Source organism: Chionomys nivalis, chromosome 4, assembly GCF_950005125.1.
Source record: "Chionomys nivalis chromosome 4, mChiNiv1.1, whole genome shotgun sequence".
NCBI lineage: Eukaryota > Metazoa > Chordata > Mammalia > Rodentia > Cricetidae > Chionomys > Chionomys nivalis.
Genome location: NC_080089.1, coordinates 100,614,102 through 100,640,199, shown reverse-complemented (window position 1 = coordinate 100,640,199; position 26,098 = coordinate 100,614,102). Strand labels below are relative to the sequence as shown.

At 43.2% G+C, this 26,098-nt stretch overlaps 2 protein-coding genes across 2 annotated transcripts in view; one reads left to right on the top strand and one right to left on the bottom strand.

The window, feature by feature from the left end:
• The window catches only part of Acad11 (acyl-CoA dehydrogenase family member 11), a 79,484-nt gene that overhangs the window by 24,464 nt on the left and 28,922 nt on the right, over positions 1–26,098 (bottom strand). Inside the window, exons 7-13 of the mRNA XM_057766345.1 lie at positions 25,613–25,734; positions 24,622–24,728; positions 23,342–23,468; positions 17,793–17,870; positions 16,925–17,063; positions 12,455–12,562; positions 10,330–10,428 (exon numbers count right to left, since the gene is read on the bottom strand). Coding sequence (XP_057622328.1) covers positions 10,330–10,428; positions 12,455–12,562; positions 16,925–17,063; positions 17,793–17,870; positions 23,342–23,468; positions 24,622–24,728; positions 25,613–25,734 — 780 coding nt within the window. The remainder of the gene's footprint in view (positions 1–10,329; positions 10,429–12,454; positions 12,563–16,924; positions 17,064–17,792; positions 17,871–23,341; positions 23,469–24,621; positions 24,729–25,612; positions 25,735–26,098) is intronic.
• Positions 4,363–10,518, top strand: Ackr4 (atypical chemokine receptor 4). Its single transcript, XM_057766348.1, has 2 exons — positions 4,363–4,825; positions 7,869–10,518. Exon 2 carries the CDS (start codon positions 7,878–7,880, stop codon positions 8,928–8,930), a length of 1,053 nt encoding a protein of 350 aa, XP_057622331.1. The 5' UTR covers positions 4,363–4,825; positions 7,869–7,877; the 3' UTR covers positions 8,931–10,518.

The window sequence follows — 26,098 nt, the reverse complement described above, 5'->3', positions numbered from 1 at the left end:
GGTGCACACCTTTAACCCCAGCACTAGGGAGGCAGAGGCAGGTGAATCTCTGAGTTCAAGGTCAGCCTGGTTTAACAGAAGATTAAGTTCCAGGACAGCCACGGCTACACAGAGAAACTCTGTTTCAAAAAAACAAAGCAAAACAACCCCCCCCCAACAAACAGAGAAAGATAAAAACAAACAAAATCAACAATCTCACAAAACTATAAGTGAAAGTACAGGATCGAATTATTTGTCAATATAAAGTTATTTTATATTAAGAGATAAAGGTAAATATCAGAAAAATGGAAAAATCATTCAGCATTTTAAACGAAATATTTAATACCTTCTTAGAGTATTAAAATATCTGAGCCCCACTGTAAAGATGAGCAAAGGACAAATTTACAAAAGGAACAGAGAAGAATTAAAAGAGACTTTGCCAGCATTTAATTTTATCAGTCCCCCAAATCAAAGTGGAATAAAGCAACAATGAAATACCATTTTCTAGCTAAATGTCAAAAGTACTATTTACAGCAGCTTTTGACTCGGTATTTCACATGGGGCTGGCCTGGGCGTCGTAGAAAGGAAAGGGTTACTACACTACGGTCTATTGTGGAGGCTTTGAGGAAAGCCGGCATTTCCACACACCGCTGGTGGAGTAACAAAGTAAAACCATTCCTAGGGAACACAACTGGCAAACCCCACCAAAAGTACAGACTCACGCAGTCTCTGGCTCTGTAAATGTATGGCTGTCCCTCTGTGGAATGGCAGCGACATGTTAATATTCACTGCAGTAGTATTGACTGTGAAGAGTGTCCAGTCAACGTGCAACAGGACTGTGGAAGCTTGCTGTGCTACGGCCACAACAGAGGCCTCTAATGGGATATGGGAGCTTTCTACACACCAACATGGAAGGATTCAAGATCACGAATACAAGCGAATCATGCTGACACTCTCTTTGGCATAAAAGACAAGAGGCTAACGTATATATACCTCATTACAGTTTTCAAAGTTCTTAGACTGAGTTCATTTCATCGCACTATCTACAGAGATATCACTCTGCAGATGTGATTTATAACACTAAAAAAGGCAAGATTTCTAAAGAAATAATAAAGCAAATTATGGTAATACATGCAATAAACTATTACTTCTGCTGAAGCTCATTGATGGTGAGTTAAGCAAAAATGAAACATTAAAAATGCCTATAATATGAATTAAACATGTAATATGGACACTAGAGAAGAAGAGCTGAGGTTGTCTCAGCAACGCTCACTGCACAGCCCAGCACCAGTGGCGTTCTAGGTGACAAGGTAGCATGCAGTTCGGTCAAACACCTATCAGCAGGCAAAGTGGGACCACCAGCAGAGCGCCAGAAATGGATGCAGACAGACATCTTGAGGGGCCCAAAGGCACTGCTATGTTAAGACAGGAGATAATTTTTTACAGTGCATTTGAAGAAAACGAGAATCATAAAGATTCTGAGAAGAAATGGAAGAGAGGCTAAAAGTGGAAAAATCCAACCGAATACGCATTGAGTGCTCTGAAAGTCGCCCTCGTGGGCAATGCTTTGCTCTGTCTTCAGTTCATGTGACTACCAGTTCTTCCTCCCTTCTTTATTTATGTATTTAATTTATTTATCTGCTGTTTGGTTTGAGTCAGGCTTCGCTGTATAGCCTAGGTTGGTTTTGAACCTGTGATCCTCTCGTCCCAGCATCCAGAGAGCTGGGATTACAAGCCTGAGCCACCACACCCAGCTGCCTTTCATATTTTATCAAATTACCCGTTACCACCGACCCTAGCTGTATCTGGAGAAATGAAAGCACGGCATAGCCAAGGGTCTATTAACCATGACTCAAATGAGCTGGAGCCCAGGGCACCATGCCACAAGTACCAGCTCAGTCCTGGCACCCTTTATGTCCTGAGTATTTATGCTTGAAGAAAATTATTTGTTTTTAATTCAAAAGCTGTACAGATTATTATAAACTTACAGCTGGTTCACAAGATAAGAATCCAATTCATAAGAAAATATGTAGTTTCTTAGGGTAGGATAAACAAGAAGAAGGAGGGGATATATTCCCTCATACATAAAGCAGTATTAGGATTACAGAACAGGTAGCATCGTGGAATACCAGAAATGTGTCAGAGATAACATGGTAAAATGGGGAAAGTCTAACATTGCATATGTGAAGAAAGAACTTTAATCCTGGTATCAAACTACCTCTAAGGTAAACTGACTGATACATTGATCCAATGTTTACTATCTGACAGACTGGCATCATGACTAAGATAACAACATAAATGCTGGAGAAACACAACGGACAAGACAGCTGTGGAAGACAGGAGCTATCATACAGTCCTAAGAGTGGGCCATGAGGTCTATGAGAGCATCCTCGTCAGCTTTAACTGTCACTTGGAGTCATATGAGAAGGAACTCATTGAAAGATTTCCAAGATCAGCTTAAAACAAGCAGGTGGGCATGTCTCTGGGAGATTGCGTTGGTTGCTAATGGATACAGGAGGATCTGGTCCATATGGGCAGCACTATTCCCTGGTCAGACGGTCCTGAACTGTAGAAGAAAGGGAGCTAAGGACGAGGTTGTGAGCCTTGTAGATACTGAGAGAAGGCACATTGTAGATGGATTGGAGAGACAGTACGGAGACCTCCTTAGAATTGTGCCTGGTAACAGCCAGGAGAGAGACACGGCAGGCAAAGGAGTGAGCAGTTTAAGATGAGGTGAGGGGCGTGAAGGGCTGGAAGAGGCAAACCCGAGGGGCATCATAAGCCACTGCTAACTGCGTGGAGGGCTGGATGCCTACTTTCTCTATCTCTGATGTACAGAAGGACAAGATTAGAGGTAAGGGAAGAGAGGCCAGGTACACTAGATCAGGCAGGGGAGCAAGAAAGGCGGCGTCCTCTTGAAGGGGGTGAGAGACTGGAAGGATGACCAGCTGTGGGAAAGATCACTTTAAAAGATCAGGTATGCACATTTTACAAAGCCAAGGGGTTGTGTGATGCCATCTTTATCCAAGTCTATTGTGTATTTAACCACACCCCCTTTTCCTTCCTCTTTCCAATTAGCCCCCCTTTGACTTTTAGCATTCATAAATAAGAGAATATATATATTTTTTCTAGGTCTAGTTTATTTTGCTTGAAATGATCATAATTGTATCCAGTTCCCCCCAAATGACAGACTTTTGTTCTTTATAGCAGCACTGAAGTCCATTGTGCATATGTATACACCTATCATATATTTTTTTTTCTACCCTCTTCCCCTCCCTCAGCCTCCCTCTCTCTTTTTAGTCAAAGCTCATATAGCCCAGGTCAGTCCAGTCTCAGGCTCATGAGATGGGATTACAGATGTGAATCAAAATACCTTGCTTACATGGGACTGAGAACCGAGGCAGGGCTTTCTGCCATGCTCGGCTTGTACCTACCAGCTGAGCTACATTCCCAAGTCTACATTGTCTTTACCTATTCATGGATGTGCTTCTAGCTCCCCAGTAAAACAGTACTAGTTGGGGCCTGAGGAGATGGCTCAGCAGTTGGGAACACTAGCTGCTCTTCTAGAGGTCCAGGGTTCAATTCCCAGCACCCACACGGCAGCTCACAATTGTAACTCCAGTTCCAGCAGCCCTGACTGCAGGAATGTGGTGCACAGACATACAGGCGGGCAAAACCACCCACAAGCATTAACAAAGAGAACAAAGGGTGTTAGCACCTGCTCAGAAGCGCTGATTATGCGCCTCTGTTAGAGACTTCTCATTCAGTGGCTTTACTTTGGTTCTTAAGACGGGCTATGGTTGAATGCTTACACCATGGAAAGTGGCAAATGGCACGAATTAGTGGTAAGCTGGTTTTGCTGCATGCAAATGATGCTTCCTCAAAGAGAGGTGGAGGAGGTCTACCTTGACCCCGAGACATATACTGGGAGAAATACGGATGAAGGCAGATACACCTGGGTCTCTTTTTGCATGAATCAACACGGAAGCTGTAACACTCACTGAGAGGACAAAAAGGGCCTGGGTCTAAAATAAGTTCCGCAGGTGGGTTCTTGGGCTGCCTGTGCCTGAGAAAATGAGGCAATGCTACGCAAATGTGAAGTGAGCGGAGGTCAAACAGGGCAGGAGGACAATTCTACACGCACCGGTTCCTTGTCTAACGTGCATTTGCTCGGCAGCCCGGGAAAACAGCCTCTCCACACAGAGGACTTCGGAAGGCTTGTATTTGGCCCTTGATGAAAAGGTTCTAAGAAAAACAAGAGAAAGCCACCACGAGAGACACACTTTGAACCCCGGAGAGAACACCACAGTGAGCCTACTGCTGAAGTAGACAAACTCTCGCTGAAGGGAAACAGTAAGTTCTGCTGGGACTGCCTGGAACTTAATCTTACATAATTTGGTTTTCAAAAGGGTAACTTTCGGGGTTTAAATCATTTCAGTTACTTCTTAGACAAAGTAACTTTCTCAAGTATTTCTGTAGCTTTCCCCGGCAGCGCCCGTGGCCTCGAGGTGCGGCTCTCAGTGCCCCCTCTTGGCCGAGAAGGAGCTGGCGAGCTACAGGCACTTTCTTCCTCCCCTCCGCTGAGCGGGACCCGACAATCCTGCAGTTTCGGAGCCAAACTGGAATTCCTTCCGTCTGTATCCAGACATTTAAGAATTTGGCTGGACTCCACAGGAAGGCTTTACAGAGCACTTAATCAAGTGCTCCAGAGGTTAAATTTCAGGAAAGCCCTCTTGGATCCAAGATAAAGGCGGGGTGTAAAAAGGGAAAACAAGCGTCCTGTGAGTCAGAGTTCCTTCGCTCTCCTCCTCACTCAAGACTGCATGCAGACTCCCAGCTCAAACAGGTTGGTTCCTTCTTTCTTTTTCTCCTTTTGACCTAAATATGCATTAAAAAAATTTTTTTTAAGCCCAAAGGTTTTGCATTTTTATTTTAGTGAGGGATGGGGGCTTGGTGCATGGGAGTTTAAACATTTACATGGGCCAAAAAAAGCTATTTAAGAACATCTCTACACTTTAACCTTGAAGTGAAAATATGAATATATCAAGAAGAATATATTATTTTCAATACCATTGCTGGTTTGTCAGGGAGCTAATAGAGTTTACCAGATCATTTCTTTCTGTTCTTTATAATAAATATTTTTTTGTCTTGAAAATAATTTAAAAAACAGTTGAAAGTCTTCCTCTCTATCTTCAGAAGGGTAATTTTTGCAAATAATCTCTATTTCTAGTCTGATTTTTCTTATACTGCTGGAAAAGTCATACTTTCAAATACTCGCCCTATATTTTATTTCGTTCTGTTGCTCTTTGTCATCTAGTTCAAGATTTCTGTGATAACAGAGAGGAAAGAACCAAGTCATATTGTGTTAATAATTAAAGCAGAAACCGTGGAGGCTACAAGAGGCTGCCACTGCAGCTTCTGCAACGCCTTTAACGACAAAGTAGCCACTGCAAACTGTTGCTGCTTGCTTTCTGCATGATAAAGAAAACCCCTCAGCAGCACCTGCCTCAGGGAGCACCTTCCCTAAGTGGCACCTTCACATTATTCATCCAAAGAAGAGTTAGCAAGTTAAAGACCTTTTTAGAAACTTCATGTTCTTTCCTGTACTGCTTTGAAAATGCTGTTTTCATGAGTGATTCTGTAAGACCTGGGATTCTTTGAAGGGCAAAAATGTCCAATCAAGATAGAGAAGCTAAGAAAGAAAAGGCAATAAAAACAATGAAAGTCATTGTAATATTCATAGTAATATTTGTGAATTCAGTGCAAGCTTTTCTTGATACACTGCAGTGATATGGGCCAGTGCGTGATTCCTGAGTTTGAGACAGGAGACCCCTAACACATTCGACATCCTATTCCGTACGTTATGTTGTGTTGCGTCAGAACCTGGCAGCTATTTAGTGAGCAGCTAGAGTGCCTGGTATGTAATAAATGCTTCAGCCACAACCAGAAATCAAACTGCTCAGACTGCAGAGAACTTGGAGCTGGGAAATACATTTTCTCCACAGGATGGAGTCACATCCTTGATCGAGGGTGAATCTTCTGGGGAGGAAAACCCAAACTAACTTGCTCGTAAAGGGAGGGCAGAAAATAGTGCTGGGTAAAGGGCAGGCAGGAACGATGGTGATGCTCATCAGAGCAGCCTGTGTCTCCAACAGCTGGCAACGGAGCACACTTCTGTCTACTGTGTGGGGACAGGGAGGGGAGAGGAGGCAGGGGGAGCCTTGGAGTCCACTCTGTGGACCCTGTGTTGTCTCTTTCTCAGGAAGGGAGGTGCTTCCGGGTGCAGAGCTAGATGAGGGGGCATTAGACTGGCAAGTCAGAGGTACAATACCGACAGGCAGTAAGAATGGTTTTCACAGGAAGGTTGGTGAGTAAGATGAACAACAGTCAGATTCCAGCTAGGAAGACAGTGCAGTGTGTGAGTGTGTGTGTGTGTGTGTATGCATGTGCGTGTGTGTGCGCGCGTACACAGTGAGAAGGGCCACAGTGGGCAGATGGCACAAGTCTAAAGACCGCAAGGGCAGGAAGGTCTGAGACCCATTTGCAAGGTAAAATCTGAACATGCAAACTAGGTGTGGTGGCTCACACCTATAATCCCAGTACTGGGGAGGTTGAGGCAGGAGGATTGCTAACTTGGGCTACAGAGTGAGATTCTGTCTCAGGGGAAAAAAATAAAGCTAGCAAGCAAGAATAAACAAACTTATAGATCAACTGGAAACAAGGGGATCTAGGTAAGCAAGAAGTCCAGGACAGTGCCAATTTTCAGCTTCAAAGGACCGGGGACATAAGACGAACCAGGGGACACGAGAGGAACCAGGGGACACGAGAGGGACCAGGGGACACGAGAGGGACCAGGGGACACGAGAGGGACCAGGGGACACAAGTAGTTACAGGCATGGGAGGCAAGCTGACTAAATGAGGTTTTCCTGTAGAAAAGTCAACATTAATGCTCTATACAAATGCCAAGTTAATTTATTTAAATTTAAATTATAGTCATAGTAGAATAAAAATTAAAACATTCCTTTTTTCAAGCAAGACAACTTATTTTAATTTATTATAGCTAACTCCACAAGACAAGTTATTTGTAAAAATTACAACATTTCTTCTGTTCTTTGATGAAATTTTCTATTATAAAAACCAGACTGAGTCTGGTCTATAAGAACTAGTTCCAGGAAAGCTAGGACTTTAATGCAGAGAAACCCTAACTCGAAAAACAAAAAACAAAGAAAAACCAGACTGGGTTTTTAACCACTGGCTCTGTGGTTAAAATGCTTGCTGTCCAAGCGTGTGGACTTGAGTCTGGGTCCCTAGCACATATGAAAATAAGGAGTGGGCTTGCAGCCCACCTACAGTTCCAGTGCTCAGAAGATAGAGGAAGGATGTGTGAACCAAGCTGGCTATTAGAACAGCTCTGCTGGTCAGCTCTGGGTCTAACCTCTGCCTCAAGAAGTAAGTAGAGAGTAATCTAATGACTCCTAATGCCAACTCCAACCTGTAGATATATGTACATACATGTGCCCTCACACCCACCCACATGCATGCAGACCACACATACAAACACATAAAAAAAATCCCACAAAACTAAACAACTTATATTTACTTAAAAGTCTTCAACTTTATCTAGGATTTAGTAATAACTAAGGGAATCCCTTAGGATATTGTCTGTTGGCCATGGACAAATGCCAGTTCCTGCACACAGACGTGTAAGAACAAAGGATGGGGGAACTGGCTCAATGTGGCTCCCATTAAAGTTTTCAGAGTGAATCCAGGCTCACACATGTGATAGCCACAAGCTATTCTCTAGAGAAAACACAAACCATATGTTGGGTAAAGCTGCTTCCTTTTAAGCAATGCTCAAGTGAGTGTCTTGTGTTCTTCCTGCTGTCCAGCTCGGTGTCATGGCTCTAGAGCAGAGCCAGCCAACAGAATACTACTACGAGGGAAACGAAATGAATGACACTTACGACTACAGCCAGTATGAAACGATCTGCATAAAAGAAGAGGTCAGGCAGTTTGCAAAAGTCTTCCTCCCTGCCTTCTTTGCAATAGCCTTTGTCATCGGACTGGCAGGGAATTCCACAGTTGTGGCAATTTACGCCTATTACAAGAAACAGAGGACCAAGACAGATGTGTACATCCTGAATCTGGCTGTGGCAGACTTGTTGCTTCTGGTGACACTGCCCTTCTGGGCAGTTAACGCAGTCCATGGGTGGATTCTAGGGAAAATGATGTGCAAAGTAACTTCGGCCCTGTACACGGTAAACTTCGTCTCTGGGATGCAGTTCCTGGCTTGTATCAGCATTGACAGATACTGGGCAATCACTAAGGCTCCCAGCCAATCAGGAGCGGGGAGACCCTGCTGGATCATATGTGGCTGTGTATGGGTGGCTGCTACCCTGCTGAGTATACCCCAGCTGGTTTTTTATACCGTGAATCACAATGCCAGGTGCACTCCCATCTTCCCGCACCACCTGGGAACATCCCTGAAGGCATCCATTCAGATGCTGGAAATCTGCATCGGCTTTGTGGTTCCCTTTCTTATCATGGGGGTGTGCTATGCCATCACTGCAAGGACGCTCGTCAAGATGCCGAATATTAAAAAGTCTCGGCCCCTCAAGGTTCTGCTCACAGTGGTTGTAGTTTTCATTGTCACCCAGCTGCCTTACAACATTGTCAAGTTCTGCCAAGCCATAGATGCCATCTACTTGCTGATCACCAACTGTGACATGAGCAAGCGCATGGATGTCGCCATCCAAGTCACAGAGAGCATCGCACTCTTCCACAGCTGCCTCAACCCTGTCCTGTATGTCTTCATGGGGGCCTCCTTCAAAAACTATATCATGAAAGTGGCCAAGAAATATGGATCCTGGAGAAGACAGAGACAGAACGCAGAGGAAATTCCTTTTGATTCCGAGGCTCCTACAGATCCAACCAGTTCTTTTACCATTTAAATATAAAATGCTCTCTGCTTTTTGCTTGAACACACACACACACACACACACACGAGGTTTCTTACTCAAAATAAAATATTTGTGTTACACTGAGACTCAAATGTCCAACACTAGACTGTTGTTGCAATGGATAACAAAGAAGGAGCAAAGGGTGGGGGTGTGGCAAAGACAGACACCAGAGAGTAAACAACCAATGGGCAGAACCTGGAAATTAAAGTTACTACACGAAAACAGCATGGTGGGAAGGAGAAAAATGCTGTACTCTAAAGAGGAGGCCTTTATGGCGGTGGGGTGTTTTCATCTTGACTACAGTGGTGGCTACTCAAATCTAGATGTGCCACATAGAAATTTCAACTGCCTACTTTTGATAGCAACTGTAATTATGAAATATAAAACATTGGCTAATGAGCACCCAAGACCATCTCATGTGATAAGTCACTGTGTAAGGGTTATCTGGGACCATCCTGTGTGATAAGTCATGGGTAAGGGTTATTCGGGACCATCCTGTGTGATAAGTCACTAGGTAAAGAGCCCCCAAGATCATCCTGTACTATTTTGTAACTTCCTTTGAGTAGACAGCAACTTTAAAATAAAAAGTTAAAAAATCCCATCATGCTCTTAGTCAGGTGATCTAAAACCAATTAATAAAGAAAATTATGTTGAGGAAATTATAAGTATTTGTAATTATTTAAATTTTAATAAGAATATTTTTCTGCAAAATTCCAATATTTAAATAATTGCAACAAAACTTACTCTAATTTTTTTGTTTCATAATTTATAAGCGATTTTATAAAATATAAAATGGCAATTATCCCAACCTTTAAAAGAAGGACAAACCCATAAACTTTCCTGAGATGTTCACACATTCTGGCAAGTGCCTATATATGCAATTTGCTCTGATGATGTCACCAAAGAAAATTATCCAAATACATTCTGGGTTCACTATGCACATTCTAGAAGCAAGCCTTGAAACTCATAGCTATCTAGAGTCTAATTTTATAAGTTCCTAAAGAATTTCCCCATGTAGGTTGGCCTATTACTAAGAACTGATGAGCAAATATACTATCCTATATATAAAGTTTAATTTTCATTTAACCATGCATATTTTAGGCAATAAAATCAATACAGTAAATGTATTGATCAGTACATGTATTTACTGTATTGATTTTACATGTACTGATACTTACGAATGAACCCCAAACAAATGCTCAGCCTGTGTTCTAGCAACACTGAACTACACCCCAGACTCTACAACTTATCAAATTACCTTTTCTCTTGGTACTGTTTCTAAGTCTGATAGTGTTTCAGAGGCTGACTTAAAGCTGTGACCGCAAAGCAGTGACCGGGAATCGTGGCATTGCTCTGGCAAAGGGCTAGCAGAACCACGGAGAACACTCACCGCTGCTCCACCACTTCTTGCCGTTAACTATATAGCCATCTCCATCTCGCTGGATGCTACACTCAATGTTCGTGGCATCACTTGATGAGACATTGGGCTCTAGAAAGGAAGAACAGCTTGATCAACAGGCAGGCAGAAATCAGTCTTTAGCCAAAGAGGCTTGGGCAAGAGAAGGCAAGCTCGTCAAGGACAGAGGCACCTTGGGTTTTTATTGTATTTTTTATTTTTTTATTTTTTATTTTTTTTTTTGGTTTTTCGAGACAGGGTTTCTCTGTGGCTTTGGAGCCTGTCCTGGAACTAGCTCTGTAGACCAGGCTGCTCTCGAACTCACAGAGATCCACCTGCCTCTGCCTCCCGAGTGCTGGGATTAAAGGCGTGCGCCATCATTATTGTATTTTTTAAATCTTTCCATTTTACCCCTTTCTTAATGACACACTGTAAGCATTCGATAAATATGAATTGGAAGACAGAGGGATGAACAGCAGGATTAGTACTGACAACTGTATCCTTGGAGGCTTTGCTGATGTCTGAATCCATATACAACTCACTCAGCATTTTCCCAGTCACCAAAACCAGATAACACTGCCTTTGACTTGCCCCAGTGGGAATCTGCTTTAACTGAGGGCAGGCTGGGTTTCTCTACTCTCACCAACAACTCCCACTTGCGCCTTAAAGGTGCTACTGGGAATGTATCTGCCAGCGACATCCAGGTCTTCTCCATACTCAGTTCTCCTGAACGCTCTCTGTGCAACACCTGTAAATATCCTTAAAGTCTCTTTACTGCATGGCATATAGGGACCAATCAGCTTTGACCTTGCTCCTGTATTGTCCCTGTTTTTATTTTGTATGTTTATATGTGTATGTGTGCTCACACGCTGGAACACGTGTGTATATGGAGACCAGACAACTTCAGTTGTCATTCCTCCTCTGGTCTCTCATTGGCTTGGCCTGGTATGATCCCGGTACTCGGTGGTGACTGGTTAGCCTGGCTGGCCAGGGAGCCGCAGGGATCTTCCTGTAACAACCCCAGTGCTGTGCTTACACTTGTGTGTCACTTCACATCAGATGTGACATCTGTGAGGATCCTGGGAGTGGAACTCGGGTCCACATGTTTGTGTGGCAAACACTTTACAGACTGAGCCGTGTCCCCGCCCCTTTTCTGCTCTCTTAACTGAGTCCTTGGGATGCTTCACAGATTCTTTTTAAAACTCCAGAAGCTGGTTTCAGAGAAGGGACGGCGAGCTTATTTTGTGGCCTGAGGCTGGTGCTGTGGAAACACTGTCATCACACCATTCTGTAGGCGTTCAATACAATAAACACCTCTTGATGAATTAAGTAGAAAGAACTTTTGTTATTATATAAACAGTTATATATGTGCGTATAATATTTGTATATTATATAAAAATAGTCAAATCTAGTGGGTGGTAGAGGTGCATGTTTTTAATCTCAGCGCTCAGGAGGAAGAGGCAGGTGGATCTCTGAGTTTGAACCAACCTAGTCTACAAAGTGAGTTCCAGGACAGCCAGGGCTATACAGAGAAATGCTGTCTTGAAAAATCAAAACCAAAAATAAATAAATAAATAATCTGGTCATGAGTGAAAGGTCAAGATGAACTTCACATTATGACTAAATCAAATTGAACTTATTTCTAAACTCAAGTCGAGATGTGATTTTTGTCTTTAAACGAAGTTTTAAATTCCCGTTTCCAATATACAAATGTACCAACACCATTGTCATCATCGTTTCCCTACTCCGTGCTTTCAGCAATATGCCTACCGGTTTACGTTCTGGCTTGCTAGGATTATGGAATAGCTGAGTAGTTTACAGTCATATAAACATCACAAGGATGAATATCCACGGGCAGCAGTTGTAGAAACAGCACAATTTAGAAGCCATCACCCCGCTGTTGATGCTGAAGCAGACTACCAAAATGCATCTGGAGCTACCCCAAAGGACAGGGGTGACTATCCTGAGCATTCAAGGATGCCAGCATTTCAAACCAGGCTCCAAGCAAACACATTCAGGCCGTGGGCAAAGTTGGCTACACCCCACACTGTTCAGGTGATCCACCCAGGATGACCCCAGAATGACAATGAAAGGAGATAGGGCTGGGACTTGCTCCTACCTGTCATACAGAATGCAGAGGTGATATCTCCACGAAGGAGGGGCTCCAGCCACTGCTGCTTCTGTTGCTCACTGCCGTACAGGTGCAACACCTCCATGTTGCCTGTGTCTACATGTGAAGAAAGTGTTATTTGACATTTAAAACTACCAGTATTAAATCCACATTTATGAAGATAATACAAATGATGCTTTCTTTTCTTTTTGTTGTTGTTTTTCGAGACAGGGTTTTGCTGTGTAACCCTGGTTATCTAGAACTTGCTCTGCAGACCAGGCTGGCCTTGAATTTATAGAGATCCTCCTGCCTCTGCCTCCCAAGTGCTGGGATTAAAGGCATGTGCCACTACCACCCAGCTCAGACTATATCTTTTGAAGTAAAATGTTGGTTGATGAAAATATTTGGGAATGTACATTAAATTTAACACGTAACGAGGGCATGCTGTATCATATAAGTCCATGGCACTCAGCTCTTTATTCTTTAACTTTTCCTGACTCTTGGGGGCTTGCCCAGTTCCCTCCGCAGTTTTAAGGAGGTCTGACTCAGTTAGGATTGAAGTGGTTGTTCCTGGTTTAAACTCTGCCTGCTGTGCTTGTATGCTATGTCAGGAGTGACTTCCACGGTCCTGGAGAGGAGCCTCCAGCTCCCATGCTGCTCCCCAGGCACACAAGCTGGCTTGGGCCAGGCCTTGTGCAAGTCTGCTGGTGTGGGTAAGGAAACTGCTCATGAGTTACGTTCTCCATAAGAACCTCTACTCACCCTCTCTAAAAGACCTCCTTGCTCTGAGCTACAGCATTTTTCGTTCACCTTTCATAGCTTGTTTCTGTTGTTGATTCAGTTTGTTCCTGAGACAGGCTTTCTCTGCATAGTCCTGGCTGCCATCAAGCCCCTGCTTCTGCCTTGAATGTTGAGATTACAGGTGTGCCCTAAGACAGATCTTAATTTGTGCACCCCATTCCTTTGTGAACGACAAAAGCCCTGCCTCGTAAAGCAGCAGAAACCCTCACGGATCCACTCCAGTCCTGAGGGGTGCTGTGTAGTCCACCCCACACCCCACCTTCTGCAGCTGGAAAAGCATACTGTTTATTGTGAGCAAAAGGTTCGAGATGCTTTTCTCTGATTTCCATGCCTGTAACATCTCTTGAATTCTGCTTGAATCCTTTTGAAATTTTAAGGAAGATTTACAGTGTCAACCTCCTGTGACTTAGAGGCTGGCTGCTCAAACGCTGATGAAAACTGACAGTTTGGAATCAAGTCAAGCTAGATTTGTAAGTGCCGGAGAGATGGCTCGGGGGTAAGGGCAGAGGACCTGGTTCAGTGCCCACCACTCACGTCAGGCAGCCCACAACAGTTGGTAACTCCAGCTCCATGGAATCCTACATCCTCTTCAGGAGACTCGCACACATATATGTTTTTACATCTTAAAACCATCCTTTAAAATATACCTTTGTACTCTGTTCAGATACTAATACTGAATTGAGAGGCACAAAATTCCTAGTAGATCAATACAAACCTAACAAGTGAGGGAGAAAAGAAGTCCTCAGTTATAATTAACAGAATGAATTATTTGCTTTGTTTGCTCTTTTGAAATTTAGAGTTGCTTGTTATAGTTCAAACAAAATGAAGAATTAAAGATCTTCAAAATTAAGCTGGGAGCAATGGCATACACCTATAATCCTCGCACTTGTTTGTGGGGTAGGACAGGGGCAGGAGGATCAGGAGTTCAAGGCCATCCTTGACTACATGAGGACAGTATGGGCTACATGAGACCTTACTTAAAAGAGAAAGAAAGAACCTAAAATTATCATCTTTACTCTGAGAAACTGGCCAATTTTTTGTTTATGGTTTAGGGAAAGACCTAAAAAAATTCATCCCAGAGGCCCTAAATTATTTTAGTGACAGGTTTAGAAATTAAAAATAGCTATTTTCAGTATTCTAATATACAACACTGTCTGACATTTTGAAGGGAGAAAGCAGAAAGACACACTAGAAGGCTACATATGTTTATTAAGCTTTGATAACTGCAGTGTTTTGGAGAGCCTAGGTAGAAATTAATCACTCAGACTGAAGAATCCTCCCAAAGAATGTCATCGGCACCAGTCACAACGCCCTGTTTGTCTGCCTGGAACACACCCCAGCACACAGCGTCCCAGGCCTTTGCAATAGCTCTACCACAAAAGGGAGACTCATGGCTTCTTGATTTTCCTTCTTTCTATTTGAGAGAGTTGCTTAGTCATTTCTCAGTCAAAAACTAACCTAAAATGTTCAACAATCTTGTGGTATTATTTAAACAGAAAAACAGAGTCGTGGAACTTCAGTCTTAGGAAATCTTCCTCGAGCGTCTGGTGCCTCCGCAAGTGAAATGGAGCAGCCACAGCAGAGCAGCTAGCCAGCTTCCCGCAGCCTAGCAGTGCTATGTGTGACCAACTATTGTGTCACACATCTACTTAACAGAATATGGCTAACACGCTCTAAAAACGTGATGGTGGGAACAGGCAAAAAAAAAAAAAAAAAAAAAGCACCTTGTCCTAATGACTTCAGACTTCACTTTACCTGTAAGGGTGAACCAAAGTTCAGGTTCCCAAGCCCTAGTGAAACTGGGAACCTTCCAATGACTGACCAAGCTCCTCCTTAAACAATGGAAATGGTTTGTTATGTCCCTTAGTTCTTTAAACTATTGTGCTGTTCCTAACAACAGAAAGCACAAATGAATCTGACTGGTTGGACTGAAAGCTTGCAATGTATGTGGGCTGACAAAATGGTTGGACTGAAAGCTTGCAATGTATGTGGGCTGACAATGATGGAACACACCAGGAAGCCCCTAACCTGATTGGTGAAAATTGTAACTGTTCCTTGGCAAAAAAATGTTTGTGATTTTTGTGCTTAAATGTTTGCTTCAACTAGCATTCGGGGTCACAGTTCAGTCCTCTGTTCTGCAGCCCTGATGGACCAGGTCCCTCCTCATGCTCCCTTCTCTTGTACTGTCCTGCATTAAATCTTTTTTTTTTTTTTTTTTTTTTTTTTTTGGATTTTTCGAGACAGGGTTTTTCTGTAGGTTTCGGTTCCTGTCCTGGAACTAGCTCTTGTAGACCAGGCTGGACTCGAACTCACAGAGATCTGCCTGCCTCTACCTCCTGAGTGCCTGCATTAAATCTTGCCTTTCGGTAATCTCTGTGTCTTCTTGGGTTGACTTGGAGCCTCAGACCACAATAACAAGGGGGTTAGAGAGATGGCTCAGAGGTTAAGAACACGGGTGGCTCTTCCCAAGGACCCAGGCTTAATTTCCAGCAATCACATGTCAGCTTACAACTGTCTGGAACTCCAGTTCCAGGGGATCCGACACCCCCACAAAGACATACATGCAGGCAAAACACCAATGCACGCAAAATACAAATAGATTTTGAAAAAGAAACCAAATAAAAACAAAAACATAACAATACAGAATATGCTAGGTCTAGAAAATATCCGAATGCTATGCGTCGTAAGGAAAGCGGGTTTCATGGGTCCTGTGTTTCACCAACACAGAGGGATATTTGTCCCGCCACCTACAAACCTATGTGTGCAACTATATAAGCTACACATTGATTTGCAAATAGATTATGTCTTATTAGTGAGAACAGGAAGAAGAGCGTTGAACGTCAGGATTAGCAGTTCAATCCCTGTTCTGTAAAATCACACAGCATGTGCAGTGTGTCCTAACAGCATCGTAGACTTGGGATAAGATCTTCAAACAGCGAGGACACGTTTCTCTTACAATAGCTCTTGACAGAATCGCAGTGGAGGACAACAGCGATGTGATAAACTGGTACAGACAGAAGGGAAACCATGCCAGGATAAGCACCATTACCAGAAGCCTAAGAACTATCTTGAATTTCACAGGTAAGCAAGTCAAAGTCTATCAGGGAGCCACTTGCTTAGACCTGGACCCTTTTCTCAGAAATCCACTGCCACAGCCCTTCTGTCTGCTCCATATGGCACTAACCCTCTGGGAGAGCATTAGCACCAACTCACACAATAAAGGCAGCCCCGAGGACACGTGAGCACGGGAACTATAGGATATCCCGCCAATTAAATTTACAGTGTGTTGGCAACGACAGCTGCAAGCCCCTGCAGAAACAAAGCCCGCGTTTTGGGAGAAAGAGCTTTGCAGGATGGAGAGATCGGGGATTAACAAAGAGCCCTGGAATGCCTCTCCCTTACGACTAGCCATAGACGTACCCAGCCCCAGTCAGGAAGTGGGTGTTTATATAACCACTTCTCCTGGTGGCTACTTTTGTCTGCTGGCACTCTTAATGTAATGATACTGATTAAAATGACAGCCCACGGAGAACTTCAATCCACTTTATATAGCATTCAGAGTAGCTGTAAAATTATGGCAAAAATCTGTAAATAAATGACTTTGTATAGGAAAATTTCCTTATAATAAAGATATTTTAAACACTGTTCAAACAATCAGAGAAAAATGCTTGTAGTAACCTGGTGCTTGGCAGTTAAAAACATCTGGAGCAAAAAAACATTTTCCTGTCTCTTCGGCAATCAAGGCATAGTCCAGCTGGCTGAGACCGCTCACAGCTGGCAAGAACAAGTTCCACAGGCCCTCTGCTTTGGCCATTTCCTGTCAAGGGAATGGACAAGTGATCAAAAAATGTCAAATAAAGTAGCTTATTTTTGAATAAATATTTTGTTAATGTTTTTTTTGAAATTTAAAAACATTTATGGAGTTATTTCATTGTATTCTATACTATGTTAAATCAAGATGGTACTAACTCATTAAGGCTGTAGTTTTTTAATAATTAATGAAATGTCTTGCTTTCCAGGATCCCTTAGATTTGGCTCTAAAACTAAATTTGCATACTTTGGTGTTTCTCATTCAGTCAGAATGATTACACCCCCACTCCCACCCCCACAGCGAGTGTAACTCTGCCAAGCGTGGAATGTGCTGCTGGGAAGAACTGAAAACATGGAGTGTGACTTGATAACACTCTGGACAAACATCCTGCACTGTTCCTGTTCCTTGCTAGACAAACCCAGGGCCTTGCATGCACAGGAGGAGAGCTCTTCCACCAAGTTACAGCCCAGCCTCCACATCTCACTGCCCTGCTCCGGCTTCATTTCCCTTCAGTGATGGACAGCAAGGAGAGGTATAAAGAGGCTATCTTCATCAGAACCACAGTCAGGATCCCAAATAGCTCAACGTTGATAGCTGGTCCTCTTTTCCCTTCCCTTCTCTTCCCTTCCCTCCTTTCCCCTCCCTTTCCCCTCCCCTCCCCTTTCCCTCCCCGCCCCCCTCACAAATCCTTGCATGAGCATCTTCTGGCATTGAGTGCTTTCTTATCTGTCTTACCTTTAGTTTTTCAATCACTGAGGGGTGTCCCCACCTTGCCTCTGCGTTTCCACTTTGAGCATAGTATTCTGCTATTTCCTTAAGACAATGAAAGGAAAATGATTAAGCCAAGTTAATACGAAATAAACAACATCATGCGTGACGTGGTGTGTGTATAATATTTCGAGACAGGGTCATGCTATGGGCCGGAACTAGAAATTCTACATCAGCTGTCTTCACACTGGGATTACAGGTTCTGGTATCATCACCCTGGTTAGTAATTTTTTTTTAATACTAGATGCAGAATAACAAAAATTCTAATTGTTTACTCCTCCAAAAATTATGCTGCCTCAATATTAGATAGTAATAATCTTATACCCAAGATTTAAGTGTTCTGCTTCTAGCAACATGATACACCAGTGGGCATAGAAACCCTTCAACTAAACCTGCTGGGTGAAATGTTACCAATTAAAGATCTATCACACAGCCGGGCGGTGGTGGCGCACGCCTTTAATCCCAGCACTCGGGAGGCAGAGGCAGGCGGATCTCTGTGAGTTCGAGACCAGCCTGGTCTACAAGAGCTAGTTCCAGGACAGGCTCCAAAACCACAGAGAAACCCTGTCTCGAAAAACCAAAAAAAAAAAAAAAAAAAAAAAAAAAAAAGATCTATCACACAGAGTGCAGTTGTTCTGGAGAGAAAATAACAAAACAGCTTCACCCTTCAGATGAGCGACAGGATGGGCACTAAGCCTGCCCTCTGGGCGACAGGATGGGCGCTAAGCCTGCCCTCTGGGTTACAGGATGGGCACTAAGCCTGCCCTCTGGGTGATAGGATGGGCACTAAGCCTGCCCTCTGGGTGATAGAATGGGCGCTAAGCCTGCCCTCTGGGCAACAGGATGGGAGCTAAGCCTGCCCTCTGGGCAACAGGATGGGCAGAAACAAAATGGGCCCCCTGGAGGGACGAGCATTGTAGGAAAGTCCTTAGAAAAAATTTCATCCCACAGTCCACCCTGACAAATCACTAATCGCTCCGGGAAACCAGCCACCACAGGCAAGAATCAGCAAAAACAGCCGGTCAACAAAAGCAATCACGCTTCCTCGAAACAACGATAATGCTCACATCCACACCACAGCATATTTGTGGGCAGTAGATTCCAAGAACAAAGGAAGGAATTACAAGTACGACAATGGGCTAAAAAAACTGACAGGGCAAACCACAGCCCAAACAAAAATCTTAGCAATCAAGCTTAAGAATGGTACCATCCATGACTTCTCAAAGACTGGTGGGACCGAAGACCCTGGGTACCCTGGACAGATGGAGCCGATGTCCAGTGGAGCAAGTGTGCAGTTTCTAAATTACTTTGGTGAGTCTGGGCTTCTGTTCCTTAAAAGCTCTCCAGGCATTTAACATGTTCTCCAGAGTTAGCTAACACCCAAGAACACTTAGAAAAAAAACACTGGAAGGAAGATCTAAAGAAGATTCATGGAGGCTGAGCGCTTACTTCCATGGCAACAGTGAAATCAATGGGAGAGGACAGTCAGATGGCTCAGAAGGTAAGGGTGCTTGCTGTCAGCCTGATGACCTGACCTCTGTGTGTGCACACCCAAACAAATGAATGAATTAATAATGTTAAAAAGTAACTAATGGGTGAATATCTTCAACTACCAAGAGAAAGTAATTAACAACCTAGAATTCATATTCCAACTTTTTTTTTTTTTTGGTTGGGGGTGGTGGGACACATACGTATAACCCAGCACATGAGAAGCTGAGGCAGGAGGATTACAAGTTTGAGGCCAGACTGATATATAACTAGGAAGACTCTGTCTCAATATAACACCAAATTTCAAAGAATTAGGACAAAATAAAAGTATCATCGACAGGCAAGGTACTATTTAATCCCTCAAAAATCAATCAATCAAACAACAGCAACAAAAGCCCCAGCCGACTCTTAGCAAAGGTACATGGCTCCAGGGGAAACATCTACATTGCAAGAATGAATGAATGAAAAGGAAAAGCAACACGGGTAAATCTAAGTAACACTATTCGGGCCAAACGCTAACCTCTGATTTGTACAACTGAAAGAGTACAATGAAAACACTGTGTGACCATTACTGACAGTCTAGAGATACATTTATAAATATTTATAGCATCCTGATATCACTGCTTTCCTTACATTTTGGCTAAGAGAATTACGGGGTTAAGGGCCATGGGTATTGTCAAAACTTTTCACGTGTCTCAATCACCCAGTTATGGTAGACCGTTCTAAGATGCGCTGCTTCTGGCCAGACGACCACGTTCCTCTTGGGGACACAGGGCTGGTCTGGGGTGCAGTGCTGTGTGAGGCAGAGGTCTGCACTTTCCAAGGCTCCTGGAGAGAGCACTTGTCACGTCTGTCACGAAGTCGGTTAAATCGGGTTTCCTGTTTAAGGTCGCATCTTATTTCGATTCCTAGAGTTGCCATAAGAAGTCAATGCTATTGTGTTTGGTCGTTGATATGTTATGAAAGATGCTTATGATGTCCCCATTCTGACTACCTCTTTATGATACACAGTTCTGAGAAATCAAATTATACCTGTGTTTACATGCCCTGGGAGGGCGGCTTCATCTGAAGCCATGCTCAAAAGATAGGAGGAATAATTAATTGCTCCTCTAATGAACTACTATATTTTTCCTTCCCAGAATTAACTACCCCTAGCCTGAATCCCCATGAGCTGAGCCATGGCTGAGGTTCAGCTGGGTCCACCCATCTTTCTGAGTCAACTTTGCCAGTTCCTTCTCTTCAGATGCTGGCCCAAACCTAAGCATGCCTTTTCTGGTACATTGTTTCCTCTCTGCTCTCTTGCCTTCCTCCCTGCCATGTGGCTGTGTGACCATGTGGCTGACTTCTATGCTGTCCTAAGTGTCACGGCACGGCTTTTCTTCTCTCTGGGCAGCTGCTGAGATTCACAGTGTGGCTGCCCTGGGGTGCTTTCCTTTCTAAGTCTAATAAAGCTGCCCCCAAGCTTTCATCTGAGTCTCTTCTTACACATTCTTTTATTCTATCTCATTCTTTTAAGAATGAGACTGTGAACGCCACAAGGAGCCTTCTGGTCACCCATATCATCTGGTGACCATGAAGGGACTTCCTCAAACACTGTGACATTATCACTGTGACCCGTGTGTGCTCCTTACACTGTGTTGCTTGTTCCTGTCATGCACATGTGTTTTAGTGTTATTCACAGATTTTCAAGAGGAAGAACCGACTTGGCACATTTTTAGAGACATGGGTTGTGTCCATTTTATGCTATCCAAGGAGTTTCCAAAGGTCATAGAAATAGTCCTGCCAACTTTATTTTTTCTCATTTTGGAAAATACATAAGAACATAAAGAAAAAGTAATTTTAGTAGCTAAATAAAGAGCTTTAGAAGCTAAAGATACATGATAGTAAAATGCTGCTATAGTTTATGATATTATCTTATTTTCTAGACATGACCATTTAGGTTTGGCAACTCAGTTATAATAACATTGAGTAGAATTTAGGGTTTTCTCCCTTTTATTTTTAAAAAAGTTATTTACTTTTCTATAAATAATTCCAGATGTGTACATCCTACATCTGGGGCTTAGCACTGTTCAGTTTTCTCTATAGATAAAGCACACACGTTGGCACACGTGTTTGGATGAAGAAGTCGTGCACACCATCAGATGCAGAAACACAATCTGCAGGCTCCGCCAACACCAGGTGGCTTCCTTGCCATACAAGTTCGGGCAAACTTCTCTTTTTACAGACTGTTTGGGTTTTAATTGTTTTTTTTTTTTTTTTTTTTTTTTTTTTAACACATATTTTAGCAGCTGAATGGCACTGAATTCAGAGGCATCCCAACCTTTCTCTGACCCCTCCCTTCCCTGCCACAGGGTCCCTGGAGCACCTGCTCACATTTTCCGGTGAAAGAGAAAACCCTTTGCTTCCCTCTGCCCATCTCGACTTGCCTTTAGGATCATGGGCCAGTGGCAGGCACGGGCATGCAGCAGACAGACTTTGTTTTAGTGTGAGCATGCATGATTAGATGAACTGATTGGTGAGCTGGGCTCTCTATCCAAATCCCACAAAACAAACACAATGCCTAACAATAGCGGGTGCTGCTCTAGCTGATCCACCTTCCTGCTGAAGCCCTGGCTTCTGGAAGACATGAAGGGTTCTGTTGTTTTCAAGTAGTGTTCTAGACTTCGGTTTGGGACAAATACTACTGCTGGGTGTGGTTGAGGGATCAGCCCTAGACACTGGGTAAGAATTCAAGCGCCTTGACTTCTCTGCCCCTTGCTCTCCTCATCAGCCAATCGCCTATCTCACCGCTACGGAAAAAGCCCGCTTTCATTCCAAAGTTCTTTCAAGATGTCTCTTCCTCTATGATGATCTACTTTTCGATATAACCACTGTTTTCCAAATCTGATTTGCTTTCGCTTCCCTGGTGTACCCCTTTTCTGCTCTCACTGATTTAGTCCATCGCCCTATTATTTAATTGTCCTAAAAGTTTAACTGGATTTTATTTGAGGAAGGGGAATGGGGAATTCCAACTACCATCTTGAATTAAAAGAGTGGTTGTCCCCTTTTGATACACAGAAGTTTAATTTTAAAATTCAAGATTGGACAGACACTAGCTAGAACACAAAGTATTCCATGTCACCGGGTGTGAGAGGTGACAATTTTAAGATTAATATTTCAGTATTTTTTTAAGAAACTATATCCCACTCTATGCTAAATGTTCGTCTCCAGATATTTGCCAATACAACTGCTCATATAACTCATAACACTGATGTCCCTAAAAACACATCTTACTCCTGAGCACTTCTGGGAGAATCCTGTTCTTTGGAGCCCCCCATTTGACTCTGCCAGTCCCGTCTGAAACCCCAGAACCACAGGTAGCTACAAAGAGATTTGCTGTTGTACTTCTAACCAGCACAGCAGACATGGACTGGAGCCAAGCCCTGCCCCTGTGTTCTCACACACGCACCCGTCTCTCACATACTCTCAAAAGTGCTTCTCCCTTCTCCCTTTCCTTCACGGCACATGTCCTCTCTTACCGCCTATCTCTCCATAAGGTCATAAGCCCTGTCTGTCTTTAGCTGTGCCCCAGGTGTCCAGTCTGTCACAAGGCACCCAGTACATCCTTCTTCACTGAACGGATGTTGCCTCTCTACAACCCATGAACCTCTATGTGACCCCTTGCAGCAATAGCTTATGGAAAAGAAAAGGTAGAACTAGTGTGGTTTGAAATGGCAGGCCAAAGATCATGTTCATGTTTATTTGGGGAGACTACAGTTCTCAAACTCTCAAAGCATCCAGATTTAAAATAACAAAAGTCGAAGATCACCGCCTCAGCAAAAAGCACCCAGATGTAACGTTCTACTTCATATCTTCAGGCCCTCACTGCCTGCTCCCTCTGGCCCTGGTTTACTCCCATAGATGTGTGCACATCCCTGGGCATATTCCAGCTCTAAGTGTCTGCAGAGCTCGGCTCTAAGGGCCGTGGAGAATGGAGGGCTGTCTGCCCACCACGAGCTAGGGCTCGCTGACACCCTTTCACACCCTACCTTTTCAGCAGGGAAGACATGCTGCCTCATGAACTGCTTCACCTTAGTAAGAACCTCCTGGCCTCGCCTGCTCTGGGCAAAGAGCTGGTTCTTAGGATCGGCCCGCGGCGGCACAGCACTCAAAGTCCTTGGCAAAAGGAAAACAAACAAACGGAACCCGAGAGTTACAAAGATGACCAAGAGCATTATTATATGTTTCTTAAAACAAGGCAAAATCTCCCCAGCTAACCAAAAATATCCTTAGGAGAAGCTGCCATATCTGGGAGGCTTGGGTTATTGTTGTTGAATTCTGCCTTGTTACTATCTACAGCTCAAGGGAGCAAACCCAGAGCCTTGCAGATGCCAGGCAATTGCTCTACTGCTGCGCTACAGCCTTGGACCTTTTCTTGTTTTGTTTGTAGTATGGGGTAAACATAGAATTGCTTTATTCTGAACACTAAGCTTGGATGCTTAACGAGCTACTTGGGAAAACACAAGCTTCACATGCTTCAAACAGTGCTAGTTTCAGTGACATCAGCTGTCACAACCACAAAGGAAAAAGGAAGGTGTAAAGAAATCTGACAACCATTCTCCACACTTGTCTCTTAGATAACGACCATGGGCATTCTGAAGATGAGGGGGAATAAAGAAATACAACTAGTCCCTTATTCTATTGGAAAATCACACAGAACAATCTAGAAATGAGTGGTGAAGAATAACTGTCCCGATGTTGTGTCAGGATAAGGGTGTTTAGGAAATGCTCCTGGGGGTAGCATTACACATACATTATAGGAGAGACAGGTATATTACTGGAAAAGAGTGTTAGACTCTTCAGAAATGCTGCCCTTGTCGAGACATAGTATCACAGACACTTGCAAAATGTTAAAGGAAAAGTAGTATTGCTAAGTTAATAAATAATCTAATAATATCATTTAAATAGGTACATGTAAGTAACAAAAATTGTAAGGAAACATGTGCATCTACATACTTAAAAGGTTATACATCCAATTTGGCAAAGAATACACTTCATCACAAGTATGGGCATTTTATTTATATTTCTAAGTCAGTTTATTTTTAGGTATACAGGGATTTATTAGAACATTCTCCTGATTGGCAATAGCAGCTCTAGTCTGGGCAGAGATATAATTTTCCATTTCCTTAAAGTTTTAACCTTCCCATATCCAATAACTATTTAAGTAAAGAATAAAGTCCCCAGGCTGTTTCCTGGTTTTCTGGGAATGTATGAGACCTAGCTAACAGAGGCTATAAACTGAGTTACCAAAAGACTCTGGTTTCCTTACCTTTTTGAGAGTTGTAATCCGGTTTCTGCCAGAGGCTGCACAATATTGGCCATCAGAAAGCTATCCTCAGACGAATTGTTTCCCAAGAGGTATCTACTATAGACTCCCTACAAGGACAATAAAAATCTATTGAAAATGGCCTCAACTATCCAGTTAGTCTTTCCAGCTTGTCCTCCACATGATGAGCTAAACCCACTGAGCCAGAGATGTCAACCAGACCACGAAGCCTGCAAACTCACATGCGGAGGTGACTGTGTGTCTCAGGGTTGAGTCACACTGGTATCACGTAGTTCTGACACTAATCTAGGCAGACGTGGCACTGATAACTCAAACCAAGTTAGAAAATGACCCAAACCATTGCCAAAAAGCCAACCTGTAGCCACATCATCTGTAATGACCACTGCTTCCCTCCAGAGCTGTCGAAATGAATCAAACGCTAAAACCAAGGAGAAGGCGGTGAGATGTTTAATACCATTTTGATTCCCAATTTGAGCAGTGTCAGAGAATGCCAATCAGCCTTTTCACGACTCTCCACATCTTCTCCCACGTGACCGCTCACCTTCACTGTCAGGCTGACTCAGTTTAGAATCACCATGGGAGCACACTTGTGGATGTGTCTGTGAGCACATTTCTAGAAAGAGGTGGTGCCGTGTGCAGCCCCAGACTACAAGGGAAGAAGACTTTGCGTCTTCACATAGACTTTTAGCTTTTACAGCAGACACTCACAGTGGCCCTTGCTCCCACGAGCTTCTCCCTAGGGTATCATCATAAGACTTCTTTCACTGTCCCTCCAGTTTGCTCTACAAAAAGCCACGGCCCAGGTGAGCCTCAAATTTTCTTCCCACTGAAGTCTTTTTTTGTAATTCTAAATTTATATGTTACTCATATCTGACTCGTGTCTTTTTGGAAGAGCACAGTGGCCCAAGAACCAGAAAACATTGTTCACAGTTCATCAGTAAGAAATGGCAAAACACTTGCTTCAAATAATTACCTGCGCGATTCCAGCCAACTTGAAAAAAGAAAGGGCTGTAAAGAAATTCCAGTTAGGAAGATTAGGATCAATTCCCCTGCAACGGCAATATATTGAAATCAGTTCTTCCATCCATGGTATTCCTATAAAAAAGAGCACACAGCATAAACTTTAAAAACAATACCAGTGAACACTTCAGAATGACATGATATAGCACAGAAGATACAATATGGTTTGTAATGCAAACACAGTCACCAATAAGCCTGTTCTTAATACTGATTCCATAAATAACACAAAAAAAATGTGTATTGCCATAGATTATGAAAAGTGAAATGTTAGGTTCAGAAAACCAGCAAGATGAATTAGAGACAGTTTTTATTTGTTGTTGTTTTTGTTTTTTTTCGAGACAGGGTTTCTCTGTAGCTTTGGTGCCTGTCCTGGAACTAGCTCTTGTAGACCAGGCTGGCCTTGAACTCACAGAGATCCGCCTGCCTCTGCCTCCCAAGT

Excerpts from the sequence above, each read along its gene's own strand:
- Ackr4 (XM_057766348.1), top strand. The coding sequence starts at position 7,878 with ATGGCTCTAGAGCAGAGCCAGCCAACAGAATACTACTACGAGGGAAAC.